Below are 20,574 nucleotides of genomic sequence, written 5' to 3'. Positions count from 1 at the left end.
TTAGGGAGGACCTCCTCCCCTTTCATCTGACCCTGTTTTGGCTTATTCATTATTATATATAAGTGTTGGGTTATCTCAACCTTTGCTTTAACATTTATATTCTTTCACTTAACATAGCCATCTTTCAGTTGTATTAAATCACCTCATATGTAGTATAAGAACCTTGTAAAAATGTTTCCATTTAGCCCCTCTTCTGCTGTTATCACTGACGTTGTGTTTGCATATGCCTCACTACATAGTTATTTTCCTCAGACAATCCACTGTCTTTAAATTTTAAGTAATTTTTTTTTATTTGTCCATCTGGTATAATTTCCTTCTTCCTGTAGTATTTTATCATGATGCAGGTCTGCTGCTGATTCTTTGCTTTATGTCTGAAAAGGTCTTTGTCTCTGCTGTATCTTTGGAAGTACTCTTCCTGAGTCCCAGTGTGACTGTTAATTTTCTGAACTTTAAAGCTGCTGTCTCACAGCTCGTTCTGATGAGGGACTTGTTTCTACTGTCATTTCATTCTCTTTCTAATGGAGTTTAAGTAATTTGATTATGAAGTGCTTTTCTTTGTTTCTTATTGTTGGGCTTATTTAGATTCTTGGTCCATGAATGCATAATTTTCATCAAATTTAGGAAAATGTTAGTCATTCAAACTTTTTTTTTCCGTCACTGTCCCTCCCCTCCAGTTACACATGTAATAGAGCATTTGAAGGTATTCCATCATTCTCTGATACCCTGGGGCTAAAGGAGGGAATTGATTTTAGCACAGAGTTCAGCCACTTACACACACACACACACACACACACACACACACACACACAAGGTGGATGGGTCAGCTCAGGCTGACCTCAGTCTGACTACACAGCCAAGGATGATCTTCTGATATTCCTGCCTCTTCAAGCATCGTGATTACAGACATGTGCCGCCATACATGATATGGTGCTGAGTGTTGAATCCAAGGCTCCACGCACACTAGCGAGCACTCTATTAACAGCTCTATCTCCAGTCCCCTATGTGTCCATTTTAAATACTCTCTATTTCCATAGCGGAAGGCTCACTGATTGTTTTCATTGCCTAGTCTGTTAATTTTGTCCAGTGTGTTTTTCATCTCAGATGTTTCAATATGTAGATGTTATATGTGGATCTTTTTACCATCTCAGATCGCTAATCTATCTTTTCTCTTTCCTTTCTGCACCTCCCATGTTATCACGGCAGCTCCCTCCTCCACTTGTGCGTAGATCTGGAGATGGGGCTCAGGTCATCGGGCTTCACCTGCTCATTCATCTTGTTACATGAGTTACGTGAGAAACTGAGTCATCTTGCTAGCCCTCTTTCTGTTTTGAATGAGCCAGGTTTTTAATTTCTTCACTTCTTGAATTTGAAGTATTCTTCAGTTACATCCTTGGCTTAAGATTCTTTGCCACAAGCCTTAATTAACTACCACTACAGCAACCATTTTAGAGGGTTCCCCTCAATCAGTTTTTCAGAAGCCTGCCCACTAGGGATGTTTTCTTATTGCTATCAACCTTAATTAGGCTGATTTGGTAGTCAGCCCAACTTGACATATGTCGGCTCATCACACTTGGAACAAGTGCACGAAGATGGTTTTGGTGCTTGTCTAAGGCTTTAGCTACTTCACAGTTCATGTGCTAGACCATTTTAGATATCTTCAAGACAGCCTCAAGTCCCTCCTGTAATCAGTGTTAACATCCATTACCCCTCTACCAGCAGTGCCTTCCTTGATATGGCAGTGAGTTCTGTGAGAAATTGAATCTTGAGCACTCCAAGCCTCTACCTTTGTAGGACTTGGCAATGGCAAAGGAAGAGTTCTTCTTGCTTCTTGAATGCATGGTAGGCAATTATTACAACTATATTAATTCCTCACCTGGCAGTCCTATCACCTGAACAGTTTAGAACTGATTTCAGTTCATTGGTTTTCTTTTTCATTATGGCTCATAATTGTCTGTTCTTCATGTGACTTTTGTTTGTTTGTTTTTACATAAGACTCTGAAATCTACCGTCTATATTCTTACAAACATTTTTATCTTTGTTATGGGTAATGGTTAGGTTCCCTAGAGGCAGTTTGATCCTGTCAGGTCTTACTTTTTATTTGGTGGGATAAAGCAGTATTTAATCTATATCCAGTTTTGCCTTAGGTGGTAAGGCTCTACTGCATTTCCTGATACCTCATGAATCTGACATTTTTCCACTCTGAATGTTGAGATCGTCTGGTCCCAGCCCTATGTGGTCTTTTGGAATTACCTCTTGTTATTTATTCAGGCAGTTTTTTCCTCTGCTTTGTGAGCCACAGACCAGAGATCTTTGCACATTTCCAGATCTGTCTCTTTGGGCTTTTCTCCTTTGATATTCTGCCCTCTGGATTCTAGTAGCTTCTTACCTCAAGGAGCCTACTCAGCTGTAGACCAGGAAATTGTAAGTGTGTGTGTGTGTGTGTGTGTGTGTGTGTGTGTGTGTGTACGTGTACCTGCGCACGTGCACCCGAGTACACATGCATTCAGGCACATGTATTCATGTGGGTATATGCAACCAGGTATACATATAGTTGCCTGCAGAAGCCAGAGGTATTGGATTCCCCTGGAGCTAGAGTTATAGATGCATTGAGCCACCTTATATGGGTGCTAAAAATCAAACTCAGGTCCTCTTCAAGATTAGCTTACCATCTCTCCAGCCCTTTGTTGCTGATTCTTAGCTGAGGTGGTGAATCAGCCTGAGTGTGTATCTGTATGTGAGAAGAGAAAGAGAGCAAGACAAGGAAATTGAGACAGACTGAGTCAGAGAGAGAAAAAGAATTGTTCTTGTATTCATGTCAAATATTAGAATATACAGAAAAGTATGCAACTCAATGAGTTTCATAATTTGAGCACTCCAGACAACCACCTCAGTCAGGAACAGAGCAGCACCAGCATCTGAAGTTCATGGTCTCTACCCACAGGGAGCTACTGGCTGACTGATAAGCATGATAAGTCAGCGTTAAGCTAGCAATCCTCCTAGTACTTTTTTTGTCAGTGTTCTCATTAAAGAGTATGGCTTTCAGCTTAAACAATTAACTGATAGTTTCATCCTTGTTTATCCTTAACAGATGAATGATCCAGCTCTGAGACACACAGGCCTCTACTGCAACCAGCTCTCATCCACTGACCTCCTCAAAACAGAAGCAGATGGAAACCAGGTCAGTAAGAAAGAAAATCCTAGTGCAGAGCAGGCGGTGCCCTCTGGACACATGGAGGACGTCACATAACCTGTGGCTGAGAGCCTAACTCTGGAAGTTAGACACGGGTGTGGCCCCTGGCTCTTCCCTTCTCAGCCTGCCACTGTGGGAATTTTAAAGACCTCTCTTGAGCTTTGTATGACCACAGAGCTGCCAAGATGCTTGCTTTTGGGGTGTTGAGAGGGTTAAATGAGATAAGCTTTCAAAGATTTAACTCAGTTCCCTGGTTAGATAGTGAAATCACAGATGTGGTCACTAATCAATAATACAAACTCTGCAAATCAGTGTTGTAGAGTGCTGTAATCAGAGATCTCAGAGTATTTCAGTAAAGTGAGATAAAGCAGTGTCTGCTGTGCGCTGCGCCTCCTAGCAGGGTGCTCCCAAGCAGCACAGGTAGCGAGGTGGTCTCTTCTCGAAATTTGGGGTGGGTTAATTCACTTTGGCAACTGATTTAGTCTTCAGACTCTTAATATTAAGATAGGCCTCAGAGTACACATAGACATAAAAATACATCCGTCACCGCTGTAAAGTTTCTGATCTGCAGCACACTGTGCTCTCGAGTGTGGGCTTTATCTCATTTAACCTTCTGTTGTAACTCTGTGAAGGCTGCCGTACTCCTTTCCTTCACAGTTGAAGAAACAGAACCTGAGGACCTTTAACTGTGTGCATTATTCACAAAGCTAGAGAGATTCAGGCCCAGGTCTTCCCACTACCAAAGTCTTCTTGGGGCCTGTTAAAGAGGCAGCACACAGATACATGCACATAAACCATCGCTTAATGAAGACAGACTACCAGATGTGTGCAGTAAGTAACAAAAGCCAAGCATCCACAGACAGGAGGAACAGGAGGGTGTACAGCTCAGTAGTAGGACACTTGTCTACCTTGTGGAAGGCTCTGGGTTTCATCCCAATACTGAAAAAATAGATAAATAAAGTTAAGATGGTCTGAGAACATTTGCAAGGGAGATGGACTTACAGTAGCCTTGAACAACAATTCTCAGGCCTTGAGAAAGAAAAAAGATGACAGTTGTTGGGAGCCAGAGGCAGGGAATAGTAATATCTTCACATAGTTATAGAAAGCCAAATCTATTGAGAATATCAAGTTTTTATTCACAGTGCTGGTGGTGCTGCTGGTGCTGATGGCAGCAGTGGGGGAGCACACCTCTAATCCCAGCACTCAGGAGGCAGAGGCAAGCAGATCTGAGTCTGAGCCCAGCCTCAACAGAGGGAGTTCTAGGACAGTTGGGACTACACTGAGAAACCCTGTCTTGACAAACAGAAAAAAAGAAAGGAAGTAAAGAAAGGAGTCAATCAATCAGTCAAAAGAATCAAAAGAGGTACAGTAGATGGCATCACCTTTCTAGATGATGAATACAGAGTTGAGGAATCTGGGCTCTGTCCTGTAGACAAAGTCATCCCTGAAGGAGATGACTGATAAGATACTACTTTGGCTTTATTCTTGGCTGGAAGAGGTGAAGGAAGGTATGCTGGGGGCTATGAATGGGAAAGGTGAGTCAGGAGGTTCTGTCCAGAGGCTGCATTGAAGGAAGTATATCCAAGTCCTGTGAAATAATGAATGGGCATTTTGGGGTGGAAAATGGAAGACAGTCTTCATTCATTAGAAGTTGAAAGTCCCCCTCATAGAGACATGTGCCAGGCAGCATGCCAACTCCTTAATGCAGAACAAACAAATGTTAAGATTCTAGAGTTATCAGACGGTGCTCCAGTTAAAGTAAAAAGTATGCAGGGATTTGCAGGGTCGCCGAGTCCTCCGTTCCTGCCTGGCACATCTGCAGTTCCTCCTGCCATGCTGTGCCTGTCTGTGCAGGTGTACAGGTCTAAACGTCCTTGGAGGTCTGCTCGCAGGCATCCTCGTTTTAGGTTAAAGTTCTAAGTAGCTAATGCGAGCTTTGGAATCTGACTTAACCTTTATAATTTTTATACATTCTTTTAAAATATTCTTTTTAAAGAAGCAGACTTTTCCTTCTAGTTTGTTTTATGGCTCCTTTCTTTATCAATATTGTTTAAAAATATTTAGGGAAGAAAACCACCTTAAGTGCTCTGTTCCAATATTTCATGCTTAGGGGGCTAGTGAGATGGCTCAGTGGTTAAGAGTGCTGGCTGCTCTTGCACAGGCCCCAGGTTCATTTCCCAGCACCCAGATGGCAGCTCACAACTGTCCATAACTCCAGTTCTAGAGGATCTGACACCCTCATTCAGGCATACAGGCAGGCAGAACATAAAATAAAACCAATGTACATAAAATAAAAATAAAAGAATTTATAATATTTTTATATTTAAAAACAACTAAACATAAAATTTTAAGTGCTGATTTTAAAAAATTAGTGCCTGAGCCAGGCATGGTGCTACATGACTGTAATTTCAGCACTCAGGAAGGCAGAGGCAGGTGGATCTCTGTGGGTTTGAGGCCAGCCTGGTCTACAAAGCTAGTCCAGGACAGCTAAGGTTACACAGAGAAACACTGTCTTGAAAAACAAAAAATCGGCACCTGAAGAGCATCATCGTTTATACTCACATGGAGGTCCAGTGAAAATCTTCTTCTATTGAAACCCACCATGATGTCTCTTGTTATTCTTTCATTTCTGTGTTTATTAAACAGAAACTAGCAAGTGAATTAGACAGAACTATAGAAATCACAGGAATACTGGTAGACAGAAAAGACAAGGAGAAGACTGAGGGAGTACCAAGGTTCAGTGTGTGAGGCCAGACAGGAAAGAAGAAACAAACACAAAGTGAAGAAGCAGGAAGTGGGCTGGGAGGTTGCTGTGAGAAAAGAAGGTCCTGCGTGTCTCTAGAAGAGAAAGAATGGGAGTAATAACTGCAAGAGCACACATGAGAAGGACACAGAAGCCGCTAGAGACAGACCAAAGATGGCGTGTGGTAGGTTCATGAGAAAGAACTCAGAGAAGGGGTCCTGGGTGCACAGCAGAGCCAGGAGCAAGCCCTGAGAAGCTGGTCAAAGAGGGTGAAGGGAAAGAAGCAGCGCTGACCTCGTCCTTTGAGGTCACGCCTAGACACTGAAGGGCTCTGGGCCTGTCTGTCTGCCCAGAAAGGGAGTCAAGGGGACATGCAAAGGGATTAAAAATAAGAGACCATAGGCTAGCCTGGTACAGAAACTTGATGGCAGAACACTGGCCATTTGACCAGTAATGGAAAACAACTTATATTCAATTTAAGATAAAAATTTTTCAGAAAAGTTGAATGTAAATGGCATGCATTAGTGATAAATGACAAAAAAGATATCACTAATGTAAAACCCTTTACAAGCTATTAAATGTGAGGCACATTCGCCAAAAGTCTTAGTCACTGAGCCACTCTAGGAAACATTTCTGTTCTGCATCTGGAGCATTCAGATGTGTGACCTTCGGTCAGTTCTACGTGCCACTTTTTAGTAAGGCTAGCGCAGAGACTAATATTTGGCTTTGCTTTCCACTAAGAGATGCCAGAACTATACAGCTTTAGACATTTCTTTATTATAGTATATACTGCTGGAAATAAAGGGAAATTTAACACTTCTCAGCCGGTGTTCATTCTTATTCTTAGCTTGTGTGTTTAAGTAAACTTTCTGTGAGGGGAAAAAATAAATACAAAACTTCCCTGTTGATTTTTGTTGTGAATCTCAAGCCAGTGTGCGAAGGAGCTGTGTACAGTCATCTGGACATGAACCTCAGTGATGCAGTGTCGGTGTGGAGTATAGTGGTTTTATTTTGCTAATACTGGGTTAAAGCCCTTATTTCTCAGTCACAGAAAAAAGACTTTTTCCCCTATTAAAGTTATTTATAGAATGCCTTTGAACTAGTTTTCCAATTAGAATGCTATTTTTAAAACCCACCACTGTATCCCCAAACTCTGAAACTGGGCTTTTCCCAGCCCTGACAATGTTAAGAAGACACTTTGAGTATAGATGGCAGCCCTGTAGGAGGCGTGACCAGTCCAGGTTTGGTTTTATTTTAAGTGTGAACTTCCCAGAACCCTGAGCAAAATGAGTGCAGCGATTTTCTTTTTGTAGGACAAGAAGACAGAAGAGTTCTTCTCTGTGGTGACTACAGACTAGAGGAATGCTCTAGTGAGTTTCCACTTCAAGTAGTACCCACTCATGAGCCGGGGGGGCAGGCCCTTCTGTCTAAACACATCTTTCGTTTGTGTTCCAGCAGGTGCAACAGGTTCAGGTGTTTGCTGATGTCCAGTGTACAGTGAATCTGGTAGGCGGGGACCCTTACCTGAACCAGCCTGGTCCACTGGGAACTCAAAAGCCCACGTCAGGACCACAGACCCCCCAGGCGCAGCAGAAGAGCCTCCTTCAGCAGCTACTGACTGAATAACCACTTTTAAAGGAATGTGAAATTTAAATAATAGACATGCAGAGTTATACAAATATATTATATATTTTTCTGAGATTTTTGATATCTCAATCTGCAGCCATTCTTCAGGTCGTAGCATTTGGAGCAAAAAAAAAAAAAAAAAAAAAAAAAAGAAAGAAAGAAAGAAAAAGAAAAGAAAAGAAAAAATGTTCACTTTTGTTGGGAGATTGAGAGATGTTTTTGTTTCTTTCTCTGTAAAGGCCTTGGACATTGAAAAGCATGACAAGGCAGAACAGTTGGACAATCTTATTTCTTGAGCCAAAAGTTAATTATTCTTATTTTTATAATTCGTCATTGGCTTCTTATCTGGATGAAGGCTTTTGGAGGGAAACCAAAATAACAAGTTCCGAGGGGAAGATGAAGCCCTGCCTCACCGGCTCAGCCCCTCCCCTGGAAGAAGAGCCTGTGGGGCCTTTGCCTGTCTGTCCACCAAAGGCTGTCACGATCCTCCTACCAACAGCCTCCCCTCCCCTGACCCCAGGCAGCTTGTGTGTACAATCAGCTTCTTCAAGCAACTCTGTATCTGTTGGCATCGAGAGAATGTTTTACTTCTACATGTGTACCCTTCTCTTTTTATAAAGATGGATTTAAACCAAGATGCCTCCAGGAAAGAGGATGAAATGAGTATATTCACTGAGAAATCCAAAAAAAAAAAAAAAATGCAGTTTGGGGGAATATGCAATAATTTTTGATGAGATGGGTGAAGGACAAGAACTGAGTTCTATCAACTATTGTAGATACAATTTTCTGATTAAGTCTGCGGGGGAAGGTAGCCTGCTCTTTCTGCTTTTACTCTGATAACAGCAAGGTAGCTAAAGTTATTTAAAATAAAATAAAATTTATGATCCGAGTAGCTTATTTTTTCCTTAAATCTCACTGTAAATATATTTTGATTTCTTATGGAGACTGATTTTGTTCTGTTTAATTTTATGCTTTTTTTTTCATCCTCTCGGTTTTTCTAAATTTGTGTGTGAAATATAATGTTGATTGAATTGCGATTACATTTGGCTAGTAATTTCATTATCCCAGTAACTGTGAAGCCATGTATGGACTTACTTTGGGTCTCATCAAAGTGACACTGCTGGAAAGAGCTATTCTAGCTGAGCTAGAGCAGAGCAGCCCAGTGAGTCCAGGCTCAGCTGGTCAAAGTACACAGGCCACTTGTACGAAGGGAAATCAGTGCTCAAAGGAAATCTTTCTTTTTTTTTTTTTTTTTTTGTCTCAAAATTACTTTGGGACTTTGAATTTCCATCAGTGCAAATATATTTCTCTGTTCTGCTCCGAGGCTAATTGGTACCGTGTTCCCCCGTTGTCTTGTTACTCTGTCACATCCCGTCTCATCCTGGCCCCCAAGAAAGGAGCCAGTGAACTGACTCTAGTGCTAGCAGTTCTGCTGCAGGCTGGGAGAGCTTGAGCAAGGCATCGAGAGAGAGGCCAAGGGGGATCTCCAGTGCTGACCTTGATCTGCATCCCTGGGCCCGTGGACGACAACACTGACCTTCTGCACCAGCTACCTCTGCTCGCACAGCAGAGAAAAGGCCATAAGAACCAATGCAGATGAGGAGCATGGACTCACGACTTCAAGGAAGAAGCCATTTCCCCAGGTCCTTCCTTCTGCATCTCACCGCCCCTAATTTCAAATAACTCCATTGAACAGCATCTATTCAGAAACTACAGAGTTTTGAAAACGGTGGAAGGGCTTATGTGGTAGCAACTATGAAACAGGAGTAGGACCTTCAGTTACAAACATTATCTTTTTTAGTTTTTCAGAAAGTGCATCCCTGATCTCATTCATTTCCAGCTTGAAAATCCAGCCATATTATTACTCTAGTTCCTACCAAACTGCTTTAGGAGGTCGTTATCCATTTTGTTTGTGATAATAATCATGCAGACTTCAGGAAGTTCACCTTTAACTTCAGCATTCCAGATGAAGTTTCCTGGCTCTGTGCTTTTGCCTAAGGACCTAGAAAAGAAAAGCAGTAAGGAAAATTGGAGATGCTAACGTCCTCCCCATCCCCACTGCACCTTAAAGTATGCATGTCACCTTCAAGGTTTTATAATTGCACTGTTTGTTTTATGTATGTACAGATTAAAATTATTGCTACATTTGAGGAAAATAAAATTGCTTGCTTCTATGTAATTCCTGTCATTCCACAGGAAATTGACTTTTCCAGCTACTGAATAGAATTTGTTTAACAACCTCATGAGCTGCCTCTTCATTTATGTGCAGAGGGCAGGGTGGGGAATGACTGGAAAAAATTGCCAAATCCGGGATGACTTCAAATACTAACAGTTAATAAAAAGAAAGGATCCCAATAGCCAACAGTTCTTAAATGGTCCTATGAATTTTGATAAGATCAAAGTCAAACTGTGATTGGGGCCCTAGAGGAAATGCTAACTTAACTGGGCCATTTGATGAGGAAACTGTGTTGTCTCTGGGGCTAGGATACTATCCAGGCAACACGAAAGAACCAAGAAATAGCATGGCTCTCTCAATGATACAGGTGTGGACTTTTACTTGAGGACACTATTTCAGTGTGATAGTACATTTCATAAAGGTTAGGCCCTAGCCAGTAAGATGACTCAGCATTTGTAAGCCTAACAGCTTAAGTTCTGCTGTTAGAATCCATAGTAGAAGGAGAGGACTCCTGAGTCCTGAAAGTTGTCCTCTCTGGCCTCCACACACACACACACCCTAATAATAATTTTGTTTAAACTTAGACCCTACCAAAAAATCTGGGCCCAGGAGTCTTTTCTGAGACTTATACTCCAACCATGGACATGCATGGAGATAACCTAGAACCCCTGCACAAATGTAGCCCATGGCAGCTCAGTGTCCAAGAGGGTTCCCTAGAAAGGGGAACAGGGACTATCTCTGACATGAACTCAGTGGCTGGCTTTTTGAGGGGGGAGCTTCTTGGGGGGGGGGGGGAACAGCCTTACCAGGCCACAGAGGAAGATGATACAGACAGTCCTGCTGAGACCTGATAGGCTAGGGTCAGAGAGAAGAGGAGGAGACCTCCCTTATCAGTGGACTTGGGGAGGGGCATGAGAGAAGATAGAGGAAGGGAGAGTAGGATTAGGAGGGGCTGAGAGAGGAGGCCACATCTGAGATACAAAGTGAATAAATTGTAATTGATTTAAAAATAAATTTAAAAAAACCTTAGAGCCTAAGTAGAGCCAATTCCAGAGATTAGGGGCAGGGCCTATTTCTACATGCATGCCCATGCATAACTACAGACTTGGAATCTTCTGTTTAGAATCATATTTTGAGGTGAAATAAAACATTTTACATATAGTTGGGATAAGAGAAGAATGATACTTCTTTTAGATGAGGCCTCCCACTGACATAAAGTTATCCTAAGTGCCAATGGAGAGAGAACAGCAAATGGAAACAATGAGAAAACTGAGATGTTGGAATGAGAAAACTACCTTCTTTGTGGTCTTGTCTAGGTAAGATTCATTCATAAAGAAGTTCTAGAAGCTGCCTCCTGGGCTGACCGAGCAAAAGAAAGTACAGTTGTCTGCTTACGTAGTGCTGATCCTATGCTGACATTAAGTGTCTTGCCAGAAGAGCGCCTGCTCTTGAATATACTGAATGGCTCATGACCATCCCCCTGTCTCTAATTTTAACTGATTTGATTGATCCTATATGTTCCTTTTTCTTGGAGGTTGAGCCTGTTCTGCCAGCAATGTTAGTTTTCTTTCTATATTTTATTTTCATTGCTAATAACCATTACGAATATTGAAAACCTAAAATCTCTATCACTTCTATCAACACATTGTATTCCTTATCCAAAGCTCCAGGAGTAAGAAAGCATGGAAACAGAAATGGACCCTGCCCGTGTTCTCTTGCATTCCCTTCACCTGAGGGGCATGAAAAGCAGTTATGTTACGAGCAGGACTGTGGGGAGTGGTACAAAGGACAGTTCCAGAGTGAGGCCATGCCTGGAGGTCAGAGGTCTTCCTTGCACGGGAGATGCCACTAGAGGTGAGGTGCTTGGAGTACAGCCGTGAAGAGTGGATGGAGGACAGATCTGAAGGCAGAGGTGGGGAAGAGCCATAGACCACTGGTTCCTGAGCCTGTAGCCAGGGTGTGGCACCCTCATAGACCAGCCCACAGAGTTCTGTCAGCTAGCGGGCTGGAAAGTGGCTAAAGGGGCCAACCCCAGTAGGAACATGTGCTAGGCTTGGGGGCCTTGTTTGGAAATCATAGCAGCTGCTAGCTAAGGTCTCTCCCATAAGTAGCCCCACCCGACCAGAAGCAGAGCCTTCTGTTCCTTCTATCCACTCATCTGTAGCTGGTGATGCTATCAGACACTCAGAGAAACTGAATGTGTGCTCTCACGATTTCTAAAGGGCTCTTGGGATCGTTGCCTCACACGCTGCAGACCTCTGAGAGAACTGTAAACAGGAAGCCAGGCTCTACCGTGCTATGATACAAACAAGCGTTTATCGGTGTGGGGACCTGAAATCCAGCTTTAAAATGTTGTTGTGTGTGAGTGAGGGTTTTGCCTGCATGTGTGTATGTGTGCCGCCTGAGTGCCTGATGCCAGCAGAAGTCAGAAGGCAGCGGATCCCCTGGAGCTGGAGTTACAGTTGTTTGTGAGCCACCGTGGGGGTGCTGGGAACAGAACCTGGGATCTTTGCCAAAGTAACAAATGCTTTAACCTCTGAAGCACCTCTCTAGCCACGTCTTTTAATGGCAGACTCAGGTTTACTGTCCTGGACTAGATGATTTAAGACTGTTAAGAGTCTACAAACTTTAATCTCGTGTGTGAACTTAAGCCCAGCTTTCTTCTGTGAAGTATGCTAAATACAGCCTTGAAATGAAGGGCAAGAGGTCAAAAGTGGAGAGGAGAGAACCCAAGCCTTTTTCTGGAGACTGAGAACTTGTCCTCTGGGTCCTCTAGTTAAGGGGGGTGGGGGAGGGGCAATTTGGCTTGTAGTTACCAGGGTGTCCCAGTGTAGTATGTCTGTGTATATCTAAGCAGGAAATGAGGGATAGACTCTCTGGATCAGTGTCAACGCTTTAGCTTAAAGATTTTTTTTTTTTTTTTGAAGGTGCGGGCTATAGACAGGTAACTAACTTAGCAGGTGTGAGAGCCTGGGTAGGTTCCCAGCAGTGTGTGTGACCATCCGGATCCTTTCCGTGAAGCAGTGATTGTCGAGACTGATTCTAAAGCAGGAGGTTTCGTGGGCAACAGTTGCTCGCACTCTCTCCTGGACTCTTGATGCTTTCGATGCTGAAGCCTTCCCACAGGCTGCAGATTTGGCCCTGCTGAGATCATGTGTGCTCGTTCCAGAACTCTACACACGGGAAACACACGTATCCAGAGCAAGCAGAGACCGAAAGATTAAAATGTGGGAAAGAGCAACTGCCTTCTCATCAGATACCCCTCGCACCCCAGCGTCCAGAGGTCCTAAGATTTAGAACAAAGAAAAATATCCTAGGCCATAAAAATAGCTGCTGGTTTTTATGAGCTGATGCGTGACAGGAATGGACAGCACCAGAGCCTGAGCTGCCCGTTTCCCTCAGCTGCCTGAGCTGAGTTTCCCACGGCAGAGACTCCGTACCCCATAAACCAATGGTGCTCAAGCTTCCCGCGGCCCTTTAATACAGTTCCTCGTGTTGTGGTGACTCCCCCACTCCAACCATAACCTTATCGGTTGCCCCCTCACAACTGTAATCTTGCTCCTGTTATTAATTGTAATGTAAGCATCAGATATGCAGGATATATTATATTCGACCGTGTGAAATGGCCGGGACTCACAGGTTGAGAATCGCCGTCGTACAATTTACTGCTCTTTTCCACCCTGCCAGGAAGTTCAGTGTGGCACTAACAGCAGCAACCCTGTCAGCACTTTCCGCACGTGTTTGTTCTTTCAGCCCTCCCCCCCGCCCCCATACTGCAGTGTAGAGTAGGCCCATTCACAGAGGCTGAAATTGAAACCCCCATTGGTGGTGAAGGGGCTCTGAAATTCCGGCCTCAGAAGTCAGTTGTTGGGCTTCGACGCGAACCCCGCGTTGCGCTACACAGGGCCACCACTGAAGGTCAGCCTATCAGACACTGGCGTAAAGGCTGGGGACCGCAGGGGCTCCGTTGCCCTGGCTGTTTTAGATGGGCTTTCGCTTCCTTAAGTAGCGCAGGCTGCCCTCTAGCTCACAGAGATCCGCGTGGTTCCATCTCTGCTGTTTACTCCTGCATGCTTGCGTGTGTGTTCACACGAAGGCCAGCAGAGGGCATTGGATGGCACCAGATTCCCTGGAGCCGGAGTCACACGTGGTTGTGAGCCACCCAGTGTGTGTGCCAGGAATGGAACTCTGGTCCTCTGAGAAGAGCAGCAAGCACGCTTAACCATTTAATGCTTACCTGGTTCTGTCGCCCCCACACCGGGAATCCTAAGAAATTCAAAATTATTTTCTAGAACTTCAGTTCCATAGAGACTTCTGAAGGGTTTTTTTTTTTTTAATTTTTAAAATAAAACAGTACTAGTGGTCAATATACATGTTTTTTATTTCGTTTATATGAAGGCAGTATTTACAATGCACTTGTCTTGAGGACACGATAAGCCAGGACATTTTGCCAGAGCCTGCCCTGAATTCAAGCTGATAAGCATCGGCATGTAGAGTCCCTGCCTCTACCCCCTCAAAAGTAAGTCTCAAAGAGGTGATTTACTTCCCTGCCATATAGTCCGGTGTCGTTTATCTGAACTAGCTGAGCAGTCACTGCTGGTCACTGCTGGTCATCGCCAACAGCTTCCTTTGCTCGCCAGGTTGCAACAAGTTGTGATTGTAATGTCTTGCAGCCTTGCTTATCCTTTCTAGCCCTATTATTCACATGCCAAAGTGAAACTGTTTCTGTTTAACAACCGCCTTCTGTCTCTTGTATGCAGTTTCAGGCTATCATCAGAGCCTTCCCAAACTGCCTTCAGAAGCCTAGAGCAAATCTCAAAGCAGCCTACCTTCTGAGTGCGGCGACCTCTGCTCTCTAGAGAACCCGTGCTCCACTCACACGCTACTCTGGTCTCTATTCTTTGTTGTCGAGGCAGGGTCTCACTACATAGACCTGGCTGGCCTTGAACTTGAAACCATCCTACCTTAGCCTCCAGAGAGCCACCACAGTAGGGCGACTACTGATCCTCATTCTTAACTGTGTTCCCGCGTTCATTTCTGCCTTGTCTGTAATGATTTCTTCTTTCTGGTTCTCGTCAACCAGGGCCCTTTTCCAGAATCTTTCTCCACTAAATCGTCTCTTTCAGAAGAGGGGTGCTTCCTTTTCCCTTCTCAGAATCTTCTCCTTAGCAGCCCCCTAAATGCTGACTAGAACAGTAGACAGTGTTTCAACTGCTAAGGGACAAGGTGGCACTGAGCTGTTCCCTGGAATCAGGATCATTGCATTTCTAGAATGTTAGAAATGTGTGCGCAACTTGCACAGCATGGTTCTGTTTCTGTTTTTCCCTTTTCACTGGGCTTTGAAAGTCTCCAAGTTCAGGAACTGAACTGAACCAGGCTGAAGATCCATTGAAACACTTGCAGGCTTCTTTCCCAAATGAGCAGAAAGTGGGTCCTATCTCTTTCTGATCTGCAGTTAAGGACCTCCGAAAGGTTAAACAGTAAGGACATGGCTCTGAAGTTTCTTTGGCTCGCCCTCAAAGCCGGTGCCTCTGAAAGCCTCCCACACGGAATGTGGGGCAGATGGATCAAGTCATGGAACAGGGAGATCTCAGATGTCAGGTGTCTTACCTGGGATTTCTTTTCTCAGAACAGCCCAGCCCTTTTTTAGCTCTGCCTTGTCTCAGTTCTAAAACAACAGTCAAACAAATGACCTGCCTGTCCCAAATCTTAGGCTCTGCACTGCCTGCTCATTTTCCATTTTAACCTGTAAGCTTGTATAAACACAAACACATTTAAATCACCTGAGCGCTCTTCTGATGTCAGTGATTACATTTTAAATAACTACTCAGGAATCTAGAATTTAAAGTCAAAATCAAGCTGTGGAGAATACTCCCTATTGAACATGCTCTATTTAAAGATTCCTGTAGCTCTCTGCTTGGGCTTCAAATTGTCCTCCTACCTTTCCTTGAAAGCCCTTTATTAAAGAAATCCCCAAGCATATATAGAAGTAGAAGCGATGATGTAAAGAGATAGTTCTTGTCTGTGATCTTATGATCCTGGATGATTTTTTTTTTTTTCGAGACAGGGTTTCTCTGTGTAGCCTTGGCTGTCCTGGACTCGCTTTGTAGAGCAGGCTGGCCTTGAACTCACAGAGATCCCCCTGCCTCTGCCTCCCTGAGTGCTGGGACTACAGGTGTGCGCCACGGCACCCGGCTTGGTGATCTGTCTTAAGTGATCTTATGATCCACCCTAAGTGATCTATCTAATGATCCTAAGCCCTTTGGTGGTCCCATGCCAGATATTTTCATTGTGATTCACAGCAGTAGCAAAATTACAGTTATGAAGTAGCAGTGAAATAATTTTATGGTTGCTCACCGCAGCACGAGGAACTGTATTCAAGGGTAACAGCGTTAGGAAGGCTGAGAGCCAATGCAACCTAAGTGAAAGTATACAGTCACTTTTTTTCTCAAGTTCTATCTCAAAGAAGTTGGAATTCTATAAGGATATGTCTCATAGGAACTGCAATACCTATTTTAGGTAATGGATTCTTTAAAATAATAATTTAATAGTCAGCAGGTAAAAACATTTGTCACACAGGCCTGATAACCTGAGTTTGATCCCCTAAAGCTGTGTCAAAGTAGACAGGGAAACTGACGCCACAAAGCTGTCCTCTACTGTGCAGGTGGCACGCACGCACGCGCACACACACACGCACACACACACACACACTATGCTCACACTTCACAATAAATGATTGTGAAACAGTGACAGGAGATATTAACTGAATACCTACTATTTGCCTCTACAACTTGGGCATTGGGAAAAATCTCTGCCTGTCAGGGAGCCTGTCAGACAAACTAGCAAAATACATGCATCAGATGGCAAGTGCTGGAGGGAAACTTTAAGGCAGGGATGGAAGGTAGGAGTGCCGGAAAGGATTGGCCGCCTTCTAAAATGGGAAATCAGAATGGGCCTTCAGGAGAGGTGACATTTGAGTGACAAGCTAGAGGAGATGAGACAGGGAGGACAGAATTATGGAGAAGAACCAGAGGTACAAAGTCTTGGCGTGCTGGAGGAGCAAGAGAACAGGAGGCTAATGGGTCCAGGAGGTTCCTCAGCTTTGGGACTTATATCAGGGAACAATGGGCTATTGAGCTGGGTATTAAGCTGGTTGATTTTTATCAGCTTGGCACAAACCTAGACCTATCTAGGCAGAAGGAATTTTAATTGAGAAAATGGCTCTGTATTTAGCCTGTAGGCAAATCTGTGGGGTATTGCTTTGATTGATGATTGGGTAGGTGGAGCTGGGTGGTATAAGGAAGCAGGCTGAGCAAGCTATGGGGAGCAAGCCAGTAAGCATCTCCCCTCCCTGGCCTCTGCACCAGCTCCTGCCTCCAGGTTCCTGCCCTGACTTCCTTCCACGATGGACTTTGATGTGGAACTGTAGGATGAAATAAAACCTCTATCCACAAATTGCTTTGGTCATGCTGTTTTATCATAGCAGTAGAAACCTTAATGAAGCCAGTTTCTAGGAACTTTTATGTTGAAAACATCTGCAAAGAAAGCAAATGCAGAAGCAAAGAGGCCTGTTGGGAGGGGCTGTGGCAGCAGGAGATAATAAACTGAACCGATAGTGATCAAATTCTGGGTATGGTCCTCAGGCAGAGGCAAAGTTATCTACTGGAATATCAGATTCAGGGTATGTAAAAGAGAATAAAAGTGGCTCCTAGGTATTGGGCCTGAGCAACTGGAAGGATGGAATGGCCCTACACAGAGTCAGGCAAGAGAAACATAATTGCTTCACTTCCTGTCATACATCTGAAATTCCCATCAAGCATCCAAAATGAACTCAGATCAACAGGTTGGTGGCTTTGCCCACACTTGGCAGCTCCCCTTGCAGATGAGTGTAATTAACCCAAAACCAGCCTGATGCTCCACTTCATTCTTCTCATGGCCCTGGAGGGATAGTCTAGTTGGTGATGGTTACTCTGGTTCTCTGGTTTGGCTTTCCTGGTTGCAGGGAACCATTCTATCAAAGCTTGATAGTTTGAAGGCAGGGGATTTGTTCTCTCTATCACATGTCCACCGGAAGGCTGCCTATTTTCTTGGTTTGCATTTGTCTCACCTCCCAAGAACCTAGGTTCAGAACTTGAGTGTTTTTTTGTTTGTTTGTTTGTTTGTTTGTTTGGCACTGCACTCACCCCGTGCCTAAATTCTCCCTTCGGCTACTTCACCAGTCCACCGGTGCGGTTCTTAGAAAAGAGGCTGGGACTGTGCTGAGCTTGACCTCGGGATACGGCTGAAGCCTGTGAAGCAGTCAGAGTTGTTTCGCTGCGCTAACACCTTCCCACCAGGAACAACAGCGCCCTTTCCCTACGCCAAGGCCCAGGAAGCAGGAAGAAGATGTCCCGAAAGCCAGTCTATGAGGACTTTGTACAGGGATTAAACGTAAGTTATTTCTCACGTTGCCCACTAGGGGCGCCCTCTTCACTCCCAGTGCCACAAGGAGGTGTAACCTAAGCTTTGAGCCTCACTTTGCAAGTTCAGAAACCCAATTCTGTCAGCTCATCTGGCTCATCTGTTGATAACTGAGCTCTGGGTGCTAATTCATATGACCCTGAGTCATAGTCCAGAATGTGAATTACCAGTCTCACAGGTAGCTGCAGCATTCCAAGGCTTGAGCAACTTACAGTCCCTTCCTAAAGCACCTCTAAGCGGTATCTAGGCAGGAGACCAATTAGTAAAACGTAATGAGAAAGTATAAACATAGAACTAAAAGGTGGTTTTCAGTTCCAGCTCCTGCCACAGGCTTTGGTCTTGTGCAAGTCAAATTCTTCCGTAAATGCTGGGGCAAGGGTACCTGCATCACAGACCTGCCAGGATAGGCCATGTGAAGCACTTTGCAAACAGAGCATAAGATGCTTATCAGGGCAGAGGAGCCTTCTCTTGGATCTGCTGTGTTGGATATGTCTTTTTTATTACTTTGTGCATATATATGGCAGACACAGGGCGAAGTTGGAGCCAGGTCTCTGCCCTCCATATTGGCTCTTTCCAGAGAGCATGTTCTAAGGATGCAGAATAGGTTTGGTTGTTGTTTGTTGGGTTTTGGTTGTTGTTGCTTTGTTTTGTTGAGACTGTGGCCCAGGCTGGCCATGAATTTAGTATGTAGCCAAGATGACCTCCAATTTCTTCTGATCCTGCCTCTTACTCCTGAGTGCTGTTCTGTAATAGTGGAATTACACCACCATGTCAGGTTTAATGGTGTTGGGAATCAAACCCAAACCTTGATACATTCTAGCAAGCACTCTACCAACTGACCTATGACTTCAGTTCCAAGAAAAGGTGTTGTGTAGCAGTTTTACCCTGAGATTGAAATATTCCTTTGTAGAGAAGCTTCTTTAGAAAGAAAATGACCTACTCAAAATAACTTCAGGAAGTCCCTGAAACCGACCAGATCCACTAGGCCCCTCCCTCCCAAGAGTAAACAGTCCAAGCTGTTTTAAAGAAGCAGAGAACAGCCAAGCTGCCTGGAAAGGGCACCTCCGACCTTTTGGACTGCCTGCCAGCTGGGCAGTGTGCTCAAATTTCCAGATTTTTAAAGCTGTCACCATCTCTCTTCCTGTAAGTAACCCATTGCTCATATTGCTGTCGATAACCCCAGTACAGCTAGTCTCCAAGTTGGTCTCCAGTGGTAACTGTATTTTGGTCTGTGGTATGCTTCCTATCTGAGGTGAACAGACAGTGTACATTGCATCTCCCTAGGAAAAGCCTGTCACATAACAATAGGTTGATTCCAAACCACACACCTTCATTAGTCAGCTTTTCAGCAAAGGGCCTCCAGAGAATCAGCTGCTTCTCCCCAGGTTCTCACCAGTGGGTCTTTAGAACCGGCATTTCTGACAATGCCCAGCGATGCTGATTTTGCTGGTCCAAACCGATCTTGCTACTTCTCCCTTGTATTCGGGTGCTTACTTGCCTTTTCCCCAAGTTGAGGAGAAGTTTACACTCTCCCTGTACTTTTGACATTTACCTGAGTGATCATCTCCCATGTCTACAAAGATCTTCATCCATCTCTGGCTCCATCACATTATACTAAAAGATTCAGAATCCAAGTACTTTAAGCCACAGTATCACAGGAACCTGCATTCTACTTGGAAAGCATTCAGGGAGTGCCTGAGCGCTGGGTGGCATCACTTCTAAACAGGAAGCTGGGCTCAAGACAATGGGCTCAGTAGCAGAGTTCTTTGAGGGCAGCTCTTGGGAGTTACATCTCATAACATCTTGTGCCCATGCCCTAGCATCAAGGGCCCTGGCACGCCACAGGCCGTCTATTTTGCCCGTGAGGGAACTGGCTTAAGGAAGCGGAGTGGCTTGCCCAAATTCAAGAGCCTGGAAGTGTAAGAGCCAGGTCTTGATTTAGGCAGTTTGATACAAGTCAGATTGTGTTACACTTCTCATTTTCTCCGGACATTTTTTTGTTTGGTGTTGTTTTCTGTTTTTCAAGAAGGGGTTTCTCTGTGTAGCCTTGCTACTCTGGAACTAGCTCTGTAGACCAGGCTGGCCTTGAACTCACAGAGATCTGCCTGCCTCTGCCTCCCAAGTTCTGGGATTAAAGGTGTGCATAACCACCCAGCTGGACATTTTTTAAGTCAGTTCATTTAGTAACTTTAATCTCTCTTTGCCTTACCTTCCTCCATATACAATGTCTTTTGTAATCCCCCCCCCACTACCACACACACACCTTGGGACTGGAAAGATGGCTCAGCAGTTAAGAGCACTAGCTGTTCTTCCAGAGGACCTGGGTTTGATTCCCAGTACCCACATGGTAGCTCACAACTACCTGTAATTCCAGGGGAT

At 44.2% G+C, this 20,574-nt stretch overlaps 1 protein-coding gene across 10 annotated transcripts in view; it reads left to right on the top strand.

The window, feature by feature from the left end:
- Ncoa1 (nuclear receptor coactivator 1) overlaps positions 1–9,802 on the top strand; it is a 212,872-nt gene extending 203,070 nt beyond the window's left edge. For 8 of the 10 annotated variants that reach the window (XM_060365339.1, XM_060365318.1, XM_060365312.1 and 5 more), the window contains 2 exons: positions 3,089–3,178; positions 7,389–9,802. In XM_060365339.1, the coding sequence (XP_060221322.1) occupies positions 3,089–3,178; positions 7,389–7,559 (261 nt within the window). In that variant the 3' untranslated portion in view covers positions 7,560–9,802. Of the gene's footprint in view, positions 1–3,088; positions 3,179–7,246; positions 7,304–7,388 lie in introns of those variants that run through there. The other 2 variants (XM_060365359.1, XM_060365362.1) reach the window with 2 other exon arrangements.
- The last annotated feature ends 10,772 nt before the right edge of the window (positions 9,803–20,574 follow it).

The sequence above is a fragment of the Meriones unguiculatus genome, chromosome 1, assembly GCF_030254825.1.
Source record: "Meriones unguiculatus strain TT.TT164.6M chromosome 1, Bangor_MerUng_6.1, whole genome shotgun sequence".
Taxonomy (NCBI): domain Eukaryota; kingdom Metazoa; phylum Chordata; class Mammalia; order Rodentia; family Muridae; genus Meriones; species Meriones unguiculatus.
Note: the sequence above shows the minus strand (reverse complement) of the source record. Positions and strands in the feature narration are given on the sequence as shown.